The 13,139-nt window shown below is 36.8% G+C and overlaps 1 protein-coding gene across 2 annotated transcripts in view; it reads right to left on the reverse strand.

Annotated features, from left to right (window-relative positions):
• The window catches only part of QTGAL (queuosine-tRNA galactosyltransferase), a 106,213-nt gene that overhangs the window by 89,701 nt on the left and 3,373 nt on the right, over nucleotides 1-13,139 (reverse strand). For both annotated transcript variants that reach the window (XM_088176453.1, XM_014885043.2), the window contains 3 exons: nucleotides 12,978-13,094; nucleotides 12,763-12,862; nucleotides 7,710-7,774 (listed from right to left, as the gene is read on the reverse strand). In XM_088176453.1, coding sequence (XP_088032579.1) covers nucleotides 7,710-7,774; nucleotides 12,763-12,862; nucleotides 12,978-13,094 — 282 coding nt within the window. The remainder of the gene's footprint in view (nucleotides 1-7,709; nucleotides 7,775-12,762; nucleotides 12,863-12,977; nucleotides 13,095-13,139) is intronic.

Consider the following 13,139-nt stretch of genomic DNA (forward strand, 5'->3'; position numbering starts at 1 on the left):
AGCCTTTGCTCTCTAGATCTAAAAATATTTCATGGGCACAAAAACTAGTACTTGTGAAATGAGAAAATTCTAAGGAAAAGGAAAACTAGGAATGTACACCCATAAAATGCATTAGCATTGACACTGGCTTTAAAACACACCACCTAGATTTAAATTTCATGTTAATACTTCTTCCACTTTTATTTACATACAAAAAGATTTTGTGAAAAGTCAGTAACTTTGCCATCATGCCTTGAACTGTTAGGAGAAATTCCCTACAAAATTATATTATTTCCTGTTTAAAATAAAATACTTTCTAGACAGTGATTTCTCAGTCTATAGGAACCATAGCACAATTTTTCTTCACTAAATTTAGGCCCCTGAATAAATTTTTTTATTCTTTATTCTTTTCCATGTTGGTATTTCCCCCCTTTTAAAGAATCAGTCTGTTTTAGATGCTGGTTAAAGCTAACACATAAACCTATTTCTTCTCAGAGTATTTCCAAATAAACTTAATCAGGCAAACATAATTCAGAGGAGTCCTGAATTCCTGTTTTACAGACACTCTTTTAACAGTTTCTCACACTGAAATCATTCTGAGATCCCTATTAAAGCACAAACCCTCAGTATTGAATTTCCAACCACTTTCACATTAAAACTTCTCATCAAGTCAACAGCAACAAAAAATAGATTAGTGCTTAAATATCTACAGCTTGAAGAGTTGAATGACCTTGCTATAAAGGTGCCACTATGGTTTTATCAAAACAATGCATGATAAAAAAAGTTTCAGAAGTAGGTCCAACTATTTAATACAATTCAAGGTTAAAGATAAAACAAAATCATAATAAAAAAATTACTCTTATCACACATAAGTCTGTAAAAGATGGGAGGACTATGTTGTCAACAGCATTTTTCTATATTTTGCATTTAGGATATGCTTAGTAATAAACATGACAGCTGTTCCTGATTTTCAAAGCCAACAGAGAAAAACAAAACCCTTCTGATTTCTCATGACTTCAAAACTACAACGATATTATTTACCACCTAATCCACTTTATCAATAGAGCACCAGAATTCCAGTATCAAGCAAGTGTTCCAATAAAACCTTTACCCCATTTCCCAGAAGAAGAACCATAGACCTGTTTCTTTATGCCAAATACAGAGTTGATTTTTGTAAATTAAAAACTGGATTTCATACAGGCAATAGGAGATATATTTTAACTGAACTTTGTTCACTCCTATACAAGTTGCTAATGATCCTTAGATGTTTTCTTGTTAAAAAAAAAAAGGCAGGAATTTCAGTGCTCAGAACAATGCTTTACAAGATACAACATTTGCTCTTGTGCTAAAAGATCTCACTGTTCATGATCCCACACAACAGAGAGAACTCTTACATTCACAAAGATGAAAAATAATAGACTTGATTTCAAAAGGTTAAATCAGCATGGAAAGTATTCAAACCAAATTAAAACAACCCATGCACCAAAGAGGTCGATGTCATGTTTTCACAAGCACCCAACTGGCCAGGAATGGCCCCGTTCCCCTAAGAAAACACTGTGTGAGTTTGATGCTATTGGCAAAACTCACACAAAAATCTCCACATCTGGGGCTTAGGCTATCAGAGAGCATCAGTATTCTGTCAACTCCAGCTAAAGAGGGGGCACTAGAGCCACAAAAACTTCTAAATGCCTCTTTTTATTAATACAGCTTTGTTCTCTAATGCTGGAAAACTCTATGAACTCTTACACTGGATGACCTTTATTTCTTTTAATAATTCTGTCTCTTGTTTTTATTAGCAGCTTTACACACACACTGCACTGCTGTATTGTTCTGTGATACCTTCAGAGTTCATGAAAGGAGAAAGAAAGATGGGGAAAAACAAGAATATAATAGTTAATATAAAATCCCAAATACTATAATAAAGCAATTGAGTGATGAGGAAGAACAACACAAAATATAAAACACACCCCAGAGAGAAGTGAGATACAATCATCACTCAGCTGGCTTGGATTCAGGTTGGTACCAGAAAAGTAACTGCAAAAACCAAACTTGGACAGATTCCTCACTATGGAGGACTAGAAAGGTAACCATGGAGTGGAAAACAGAATGTATTTATAGAGAAATAATCTTAGGGAACTCGGATGGATTTAAGGCTGGTAATTAAAAACCAAAATAAATTATAATGAGTAAAATCAAAAAGACTGTAGCACAAATTAAGAACATCTTTAAAAAATTATGGAATTTTAGCAACTATAGCATTAAACAACTAAGATGGTAAAATATTTTATCCAATTGTACATGATGCAATCACAAATTTTCTATCAAAGCTGTTGCACTTAGGATATTGAATTCAGCAAATGTGTTGCCAGATTTCAGTTTCCACAGGCAGTGTTTGGTCATCTCTTTTTTTGTTTAAAACTGAGAACAAAATCTCAGTAACCAGGCAAACACTTTCCAAATTATTTTTTGCTCATTTCAGACAAAAAAAAAAAGGGGTCTATACAAAAAAGGGAAGTATATTCAGTTTGTTTCTGTTTCCTAGGTGAGAGTAGGGAAGATAACAATAGTAGCAGTGACTTACATAGAAAAATAATTTTAACAAAACAGAAGTTTACAATGAAATCCAATTTTCTCTGTTCACATGGAAGTCTCTAATGGTTGTCCCCTAGCAGATATACAGCTGACAGGATGAATGAAATTTCCCCCATGGAAAGAATGGACAAAAGAAAAGAAATATAAAATAAATGCTAAAGAAATGCAGGCCTTCCCTAATCATATACTTGGAATACAAAAGTTGGCCTCTTCATCCAGGCTGTGTGGACCTCATTGGGCTCTACAGTGGTAACTTTATCATTTTCCCCTAAAAATTGGTGCTTCTGCACTTGAGAAAGTAAAACAAAATATACAATTCAATGCATAATACACATCTACTTTTTGCAACCAAGGGCAAGTTCACAGAAAACAAAACACTAATTATAGCTCAGTATTGAGGTGATTTCTTAAGCTCACATTACAGACTCAGCATCTCATGCTTTTCCAAAGTCCTTCATATTTGGCTGCTCAAAATAAATAAAAGGGTTGAGAGCTGATACACTCCACTCCCACAACAACAGCACCTTCTTTTCATTACAGCTATTAAATACAAAATACAACCAGCAGCAACAGCAGGAGGAATGTTTCACTCACTGAGCAACAATATGGCATCTCCAAAATCTTTCAATTCATCAAATGATCCATTCATTTATCCTGCACCTGCTCAGACTAGAGGGAAAATCTTTCTTTGCTATTGTTCAGTTCAACTCCTTGAACCAGGAAAGTGAAATGCCTGGGACCTCCAAAAACTGGCCTGTCAACAGCTCTAGTGAAGCAAATACCCTGATCCCAGGCCACTCTCCAGGGGCTGGTTTTTGAACAGCCCCACACTATCAAACTCATTAGAACCAGGCACTCAAATGGCACCCACAAATCACCTGAGACTAATGATCTGTCAGTACTTGCAAGATCAGAAGAAAAAAAATGCTACTTTTCTGTTTCTACTGCCAAATTACACTGAGAAAGAAGGGGACAACAAAGAAAACGCTTCAAATTTAAGAAGCTGACTGCATTGAGCACCTTGGTTTTTTGGAGCACATCAACAACCAGGTCCACATGGAAAGATCTGTGTGGTGTTCTTATGAGCCTGACAATCCTTCTACGGATTTTATTAATCCTTTTAATTAAACATTGCTATTAGATTGTCAGGAAATTTTTGCTGTAAAGCAGCTCCCACCACAGTGCATTCATTCAATAAATGCATACATATGCCTTTCCACATTTTGTTTTTCTGTGGTCATTGGAGATCACTTTTGATTTTTTCTCATAGTTAGGTCACTGAAAAAAATGATGTGTTTGCAGTCAAGTGAAGCAGGTAACTCACAAGGTGTTCAGCAGCAAAGCCAGTACACTCAGACAAGAGTAAAAGCTTCACCAGCAATTCCAAATGCCCTCCTTAACCACTGAATAGATGAAGACACATGCAGGGAGAGGTTATGGCAACCCAATTCTGAAGATTTGCTTCTTCATTTAATATTTCATACCAGACAGAGGATTTAATCTAGCTTTAATACAAGCACACCCTCACAAAACAATGATGGGAATGATGCCTACAAGCACTTGTATTTTGACTTTTTGGGCCTCATTAGTGATTAGGAAACATGGACAACTCTTCTGGTAATGGAGTTCACCACTATATCCACACACCTGCTATTTGTGTAACAGCTTAGTTCAGTTTTTAAATCAGAGGGTAAGTTCCCAAGGAACAGCATGTTAAACAACAACAGAAAGAAAATACATGAACTCTGCTCACATCTTCATTTTCTAAGAAATGCAGACAAATTTAAAAGAAAGGAGAGATATTTCAGAAGCACATTAGTGCCTCTCATGTATAACAGCAACTAAGAGGAAATCCATGCTTCCAAACCCAGCAAGTTACAGAGGCTGGAATAACAAAACTGTTTATAACTGAATGTGCCTGACACATCTACCACCATGTCTGGCTAGAGAAGGTCCAACCACCTTCCTCCAAGGCCTTTAGCAATATCCCTTAACGAGGTGGGCTTGAACTTGAACCTCAAGGAACAAATGCAATCTGCAATTAAGTGATTAAGCACACAGCAATTAAGAATTACCATTCCCAACTTAAATCATACAAACAAATCTCCCAAACCAAAAGGCACAGGTCAGCAGCTGCCAATTTCATCACAGGAATGAAATCTGGTGTGACTCACCCTCATTTTTGGTGAATAAAACTTATCTGGGTCCCCGTGGCAATTTTACTATTAGCAAGCAGTGACACTGTGGCAATATGGTTGAAAGTCATAACTTTGAATTGCCTGGGAATCTCTGAAATCGTGATACATTGCCAACAGAGCTTTTCAAAAGATGAAAACAAGCACGTTAAGTTCTCAAGTGATTATGACTGAGTTTGAAACACTGCAGGTCAAAAAAGGACACATTTTTATGTTTCTTCTTTAACAGTCAGGAACTCTCCAACAACACACTGAATAAACCTGAAATAATTGGAAACTACACAGATCATTAGGATGAAATGAAAGCATGATCCTTTTTAAAGAAATACCGTTTCAGACAAGTAGAGGCGTGTTTATGTGCATGTCAATGAAAACAGCAGTTCAAAGCAGAATTTTGAGTGTAAGAGTTCTGCTGTGCTACAAGTGGGTAAATGCTTCTAACAAAGATTGCACCGCCCCAGAGAAGTGACAAACTACAGCTAGAGTACAATGAAAGTGGCAGATAAAGTCAGAAGTGCAGACAGTTTGAAGAAGAAAAGCTAACAGTGAAATATATTTGCAAAATTAGCTCTCATTTTCCCATACTATAAATGTTAAATATGAAAAAATTGTTAAGTAGCTTCAATTTTTCTCCTTGTTTTCCCAGAGGAGAAAAAATGCCTCAGTAGCTTGGAGGTGAAATCTGTAACAACAGCCACAGTGAAAAAACTCCACAATAGCTATTAGTCAAACAGCTGCCACTTCACTAGAAAAGGCTGATCAAATTCTGACAGTTCTGAGATCTGTAACCTTTTTTTTCCACGTTTCTTCTCAGTTTGTTGTCCTCAGAAATCTGTGTTGAGAGACATAACACAAGCAGCTTGACTCCAGCTGGAATGGCAAGCAAAAACAGTTTTGCTGGAGGCAGAACTTCCAAAGATGCTCCCAAATATGCTCATCCACTCATTTCACTGCACAGAGAAAACAAAGGAATGCACAAAAAGCCTCGGATGTATTTCTCCACCTCATTGCAATGTGCACAAACTACAGCCCCAGCCCCGTTCCTCTCCACATCCACCTGCAGCAAACCTGAAATTGTGGCTGCACTTCTGAAGGTCAATTCCTTGGCATTACTGCAGCACATTCCAAAAAGCTGATATCAACATTCCTTCCTAGAGAGCTGGATACTGAATGAAGAAGGTAGGTGGTGTGTGGAAGCAGAGTTGTTAAACAGCTGGCAACATCTGTGTCCTAGCTATTATCACACAACATTTACTAACTACAGGCAAAACACTGAGCAATTTTTGGACTTGTAGCAGTTTCCACATCCATTTTATTTGCTCTGATCTGTTTTCAACAAAAAATGGTAGCCACAGGGAGAGACAGTAAAAAATACATTTATTAAGTAATGCCAGGCATTTAATATTTCTTTTGTAGCAAGATTAGGCTTCTGGTAGTCCAGAATGTCTGTTTTGAAGAAGCAATAGAAACACACAGAACAGAAAATCTTGGTAACTTCTCCTAAGCTTATAAAATCCTCAACTGACTTCGAGTAATTCTTGATAATATTAAACTTCTGCTAATGATAATATTGCAGAAATACAGAATCATTACCAGTTATATTCCTTAATAATTGTAATTTGCTTCCCTGATGTTTTGTTTTCCTGTAATAGTCAGCCAACAGAAACAACACAGCAGCAGGAAGATTATAGTACATGGTAAATAACAAATGGAGAATTCTGAAAAATTTCTATGAAAATATGAATTAACTTCATTTAGAGAATTTGATTTTCTAGCTTATTGCTAGTGATTTTCAAACAACTAGATCTGTCCGGATTGAAAAGAAAGACTAACCTATAATTTACTTCAGTACTTCATGCTATCCATATTTGAGACAGAGATATGAATCTCGATGCAACAAGAGTGGATTCATTTCTCATTTATGTACTCCTGGACTCAGGTAACTTCAGCCAGCTCAAGCACACACATTCCTCATCCTACAGACTCCCTATGCAATGTGGTATCTGTCCTCCAAGCCTGGAATACCCAAACTTTAGAAATCACATGTAAGTTCCCTTTTCTTCCCCCCATTTTATATATGTAAACAGCCTCACTGACTATTACAAAAATCACAAAATTTTAACATATGAACAAAAACCAATTTCTTCCATCTAGCTGATAACACATGGAGTTTGCTAACTGAAGGATTTCCCTAATTCAAACCTGAAATGGCTGTAGAGTTCACATACCTGCTCTCACAACACTTTCTAACAAGCACAGACAATCATAATATTGAGTTGAATTGTATCTGAAAACCGACTCTGTCAGCAGCCAGTTCATCCTGTACTACTCTAACCCATAGCTCAGTTGCAATTCAGAGGAAAAAAAAAAAAATCAATCTTCAGGTGAAATTACAGGAGATCAGTGAGCCTTGAAGGTCCTGCTCTTCTTGCCTGCTCCCAGCACACGGCCCCACTCCTCTGCTCAGCTGGGCACCTTTGTGAAACCATTCCTGCATATTCAGCTGCACGAAGTGAGATTCTTATCTGGGGGTTAGTGAGCTGAATGGCTTCACACAAGATATCCAACAAAGAACAGGAACAAAAAAATTCAAGTTGGAAGGTGAGACCTCTCCTATTTTACATCAGAAAGCCAGTAGATTAGCTCTTAGTTTCTCATCAATACCATTTTCTGAAGAATGTGGGAAAGAAAAATCCTCAAAACACCTAAATACCACCAACCTTGCCCAGCCCTGTTCACAACAGCTTGTGAAATCTGATATAATCAAAGAATGATGTAAGGCTTTCTACAGGTTGGAATATAACTTTACAGCCATAAATAGTAACCAGCACATTTAACAACCAAACACCTTGAAGCAGCTTGTCTTTCAGCAAATCAACAACTCCATTAAAAAGGAAAGGATTGTATTGACAAAACCAAATTAGACAAAAAGCATTAACTTACTGAATCCAGAAAGCAAAGATAGGTTCCTGAGCTCTGAATTACTGCTTGATTTTTAGCAAATCCAACTGTTGAGAAAGCAAAGATAAAAATATAGAGGAGATTTTACTGTTGCATCTTTTAAAATCTTAATGAAGTGAGGAACAAATGCAAAAAAAAGACAAAAATCAGTATCACATAAAGTACCAAATTTTTCCGAATTTAAAGCAAGGTAATTAGAGAATACTTAAATAGGATGCCCATGTCAGTCACCTTCTCTGAGTGAGTACCAGAATTCTACAATCAAGTAGAATAAGACTGCTTTTGCCAGCCCTCTCCAAGGCATAATGTGTAATGTGTTTCTTGAAGAGCACAGGTTTTATATCCAGAACCTCAGCTTGTAGAGTCACACAATGCCTTGGGCTGGAAGGGACCTTCAAAGGTGATCCAGGCCAACCCCTTGCAAAGAGCAGATGCTGAAAACCCTTGGCTGTACATACACTCACCTTTTCAGTCCAAAAAAATACCAGCAAATCATAAAAAAGGCAGAGAAGGACCAGAAACTGCTGCTCTTCGTATCAGAGTTCTCAGAAAGACTCAAAAATTCTGTTCCTTGATGCTTGTTAAGTATAAGGTTTGCAAACACAAAAACTTCATGTGCCATTGATGTAAAGGCACGTGTAATGCAGAGGGGAGGCAGAGCAGGCTTATTTATTAGACACACAGAGCACAAAGGTGCCTTATTTATATATTATATTTATATAACATGTTGTACCATCAGTGGAGACCAGTCTGAAATGTCACTTCACACAAATGCCAACATTGGTACCTAGGGTCTCTTAGCTTCTGACCTCCTGACACTTAGTGAATCCTTTTACCAACCCATTCATTTCAGGAAGCTGAACCAAAGAAGAAGATTTTTTTGTCAGCTTAATTTCTGAAGCAGATGACTGTTCTGGAGGAACAAACAAATGGCAGAACCAGAAAAATAGGAAGGAGCAGGAATTCACAGTTGAAGGTAAGGATGGGACTGCAGCAACCACTGAAATACACCCAAAGTGGGGAATGGGTACCTGGGATCATTTCTGCAGGTGGACAGGGTGTACCTAAGAACATTCTCATCTCTGAGTTCTTGCCCTGGGCAGCATTCTGAGAAAAGCCTACACTACATCCAGTGTTAGTCTGAAAAATGCTGTATGGATTCCACTTGGTCATATATGTAACACTCAAGCTTTGTTTGGAGCATTTATGGAACCAAATCAGGGAATCCAGCAAGGTCACCCTGACCTGCAAAATAAACATTGTGAAGACATGCAGTGCTGTAGGGGTTTTACTCTTTAGGAGAAAAACTGGAAATGTAAAGCCAAAAAATCTCAGCATGAAGTGGATCAGATTAATTTTAAAAATTATTACCCATAAAGTTTCTGATTTTGCATTTGAAAAAACAGAGTTCTGTAATTCTCTTATCTTTTTATGTGTTTCAAGTTTAAGTTTGCTCAGGAAACAGATTTAACTGGGCTCAAAGGTTCCCTTAGTTGTGATGCACGTGCTCCTTGGCTATTTTGCTGAGCTGTCCAAGTACAGAAAAAGACTTATGACTGCATTTCTTACTGCCTCCAAGGAACATGATGTCAACTACCACCAGAACACGACTAATAAAGGCCCTTCCTTATAACTGTGTTATTTTTTCTCATGTACTTTAATCCTCACCTTAACTTCTCTTCATTGTGGGTTTTTTGGGTTTATTATTTTACAGGATGTTTACATACTACCTTTTACAGACCTATGAATATCTAATTTCATCTATACGGTAACTCTCAGTGTCCTGGCAGCAGGAGCTGCCACAGCAGCAGAGCTGGGTCCTGGCACGAGCAGTTTTAGTGGGAAATAACTGATGCAAGTCAGCAGGTCTGGACATGCCAAAGCAGCAAACCCCCAGTTCTGTGGAGGTTCCTAGGAAAGCAAGAGATAAAAGAACAGCACAAAAACGAGGATAGAATTAAATTTACCCAATATCAAACACATCAGTGCTATCAGAAGCCATAGCAGCTGTAAAGCAGCCTGGACTTACATTTCAGTGCTGTCATTAACATACCCAAATATTTCAACTACCTTCAGTGGATAATAATGAATTACAAGGAATCAAAAAATGTAAGAAGAGAGTGAAGGAGTCTTCAAGGCAACTACAAGATGGCAATTATATTACTACATGAACTTTCTGAAGTATTTCAAAACTCATTTTCAAATAAACCACTTTAAATAAAATCACTAAATATCTAGTATTTATTATCAGAAAAAAATTAGAAAATATTTCTTGCTATGTTTAAGACAGAAATATCCTGATGTTTTTCATATACCAGATATCTTTCAAAGAAGAGAGAAGAACATACACATATTTTTCAAATTATTAAGAAGATAAATATAACTCCCCATAGAAGAAACTAGGTATTAAAAATTCTTTCACCACAACAAATTCTGTGTTTGGCACGAGTAAAAAAATTTCTTTAATATTACTCTACTGAACAAAATGAAATGTTTGTGCCAGGTCTGTGAGTTTTGTAAGGCTTGCTTACTTGGTGAAAAGAGCCTGTAACCATGGTTACAGCCGTAAAAACTTAAGCCTCAGTGAGATATTAACATTCCTCACTCTTGGAAAGAAAAAGGTTTCCTTTTTTTTAGGCAAGTGACCCTTTCTTTTTGCCTAGGTTCTCCCCCTTTCTTTTACATGTTGGAAAAGAATCAGAAATAAATCCTAATCTTGTGTAAATAGTTGAAGATGGGAAGCCTGACTCGTACATTGTTTCTGTACCAAAGCATCTTCTTTTAAAGGCAAGGCTCCTTCTACTTGTACCTAGTCCTTAACAAAATGAAAGTAAATCACCAAAAGCAAACAAATACTATGGATTTCAAGTAACCTGCTTCTAAAATGTAACCACCATGAAGTTAAGATGTCCTTGTTTTAATGGTGACCTGAGAGTATCTTCCTTCCACATGGAGAAGCCTGGGTTTGTTTTTTAGCAGCACCATGAATGTCACACTATTATTTAAATAGTGCACAGCTGTCCCTCCCACCCCCAATTTATTAAAGATCTGTTCAGTCTCCAGCTACCCCAACATTGACAAATGCATGCTAAACCAAAAAATAATCTGACATATCCCTAATGGCACAATGGAATTCACAACTGGAACTCAGTTTGAGGTTCAGTTTCCTGAAGTGCAAAGGTGAACAGACATCAGAAGTCTAAAAAAAACCCCAAAAAACAACAATGCAAAAACATTCTGCTTGTGTGTTCTGGCAAACTAAAATCTAGTTTATACACAATTGATACAACACTCTAGTAGGAACAAGACTTTAGACATAGCAAATGTTTATAAAAATGGAAAATATGTTACACAACACGATGGTATTAGCAAAAACATTACTAACTATCTTAAGTATCAGAATTAACAACCTCTGGGATTATTCTCTGCCTTAAGAAATTGTAACCTATTTAGCTTCTTGATCCTCAACTACTAGAAGAAGTCAGTTTTGAAAGGAGACTGATCACCCAATAGTGGAGAGGTGAGAAAAGAAGACAAAGTCACAGGATTATGAGTAATTCTTGACATTGCTCAACTCCAGCTGTATCGGTTGCCCAAAAGAGAAAAATTCCCTCTAAAAATTTTGTCTGCCTTTCATCATTACCAGCCCAATAGTTCTAATATTATGAGCTGCACTGTCAAAACAACACCAGTTCATGCTAGAGGTATTAAAATATCAAAAATATTTATAGTAAGGGTTATGCTGTGTTACTTCAGTATTGCTACGTCTGACAACTATGTAAAAACAGATGTAAAGCCTACAGCCAGGAGAAATGACAGTAAATAAAGCCAGGGGGCCTCTACCAGGTTGCAGATAAATTCAGTGCACAAACTCCCAATTTATTTGCATGTCTCAACAGGGGATGAAAATCAAACTTTCTGAAACAGACCTGGGCTTTTGCATAAGAAGATCATTTTGAGGAGATTTTAATAAGGCTGAGTTTCTTTCCACTTCAAACAGGATGTGTAGTGAAAAGGCAGAAACTGTCCACATTTTGTGTTACAGTGTTTCCAAAGTGTGACTTTTAAGAGATAACTTCAAAGACACAAACTTGGAAGCAACGTTTTAACAATTCCTACCTGTCTACTCATTAAAACAAAGTCCAGAATGACAGAAACATTGGTTACACAGCTCCAGTATAAAATGTGAGCACACTGTTCTTCCTTGGTCCTGCTGCTCCTCCTCAGAACACAGATGTCATCTTCCAACTTTACTGTCACTCAACAACAGCTTCTCCAAAAACCAACTGACTTTTATTTCTATTTTACACTTTAGGAAGATTTTGTGCTAGAGCCCCCTAAACATAAACCAACTAAAAGATGCAAAGGAAAATCTGTTTAGAGAGATTTGTCTGTAATCTTCTGCAGTGCTATAATTCATAGGAGCATGCAAATGAATAGGGGATCACATCATACACCTGTCTGACTGCTCACTAAACATTGCTTTAGCCCTTGGAGTGAATACTTGGGACTTTAGTGACAGTTTTTAGCTCACATCAAAACTTTTGAAACCTCTGTTTTGATTTGATCATTGAAGCAATATCAAAAAGGTATTTATTTTCTATTCCAGTGAATATTTTACTGGACTGAAAGATATGCATTTACTTTAAAAATCTTTATGTAAGATTTTTTTTTTTTTCTTAAAACTCATCTCCTGAAGAGAAATCAGATATCAGAAAGCCAGGGTAAAATTTTAAGCATTAACAACATTGTGTATACTACAATTAAACAAAATTCTTTCGCTTTTGCAGAGTAGAGCATGCAATTGCTAAGCCAAGTTCTTCTTTCCTTGAACATATAAACAAATTCTACAGAACCCAAAGCAACAGGGCCAAATTCAAACTGGAATGAGCTTTCAAACAGAGCTCTAGAAAATAACGTGGAGTTTTTTTCCATTGCAGTGCAAATGACTACAAAAACACTTTCCAAACCAAAAATCAGAAGGTGCCTGCAATAAGAACCAAACTCTCACAAAAAGCACTATTAAGCTACATACCACCTCGAGGCTGAGAGGAATCATTGGTCCCAATGACTACTGAAACACCAACTTCTTCCAACTTGATCTTCCATTTTTCAATTATTTCAGCTGAACCATCCTAAAAAAAATAATGACTCAGATGTAGCTATTTTAATTTGTATGGTGAAGCAAATCAAAAATTCTTGTTACAGACAATATTTACTTGGACAGCATTTTAAAGGTTTGAAACGCACCTTACTGGCATCATTAAAAATTGACAGCTCCATGGTTCCTTTAAAATCTTGTTCCCAAACTGACTTTAGGCATTCATCTAACCAGCATTCACTGTTGTGAACAGGCAGAATGATAGACTACAAAAAAACAAAGATCCACATGCATGTCAGGAAGCGTATTTT

The sequence above is a fragment of the Sturnus vulgaris genome, chromosome 20 (assembly GCF_052056855.1).
Source record: "Sturnus vulgaris isolate bStuVul1 chromosome 20, bStuVul1.hap1, whole genome shotgun sequence".
NCBI classification, from domain to species: domain Eukaryota; kingdom Metazoa; phylum Chordata; class Aves; order Passeriformes; family Sturnidae; genus Sturnus; species Sturnus vulgaris.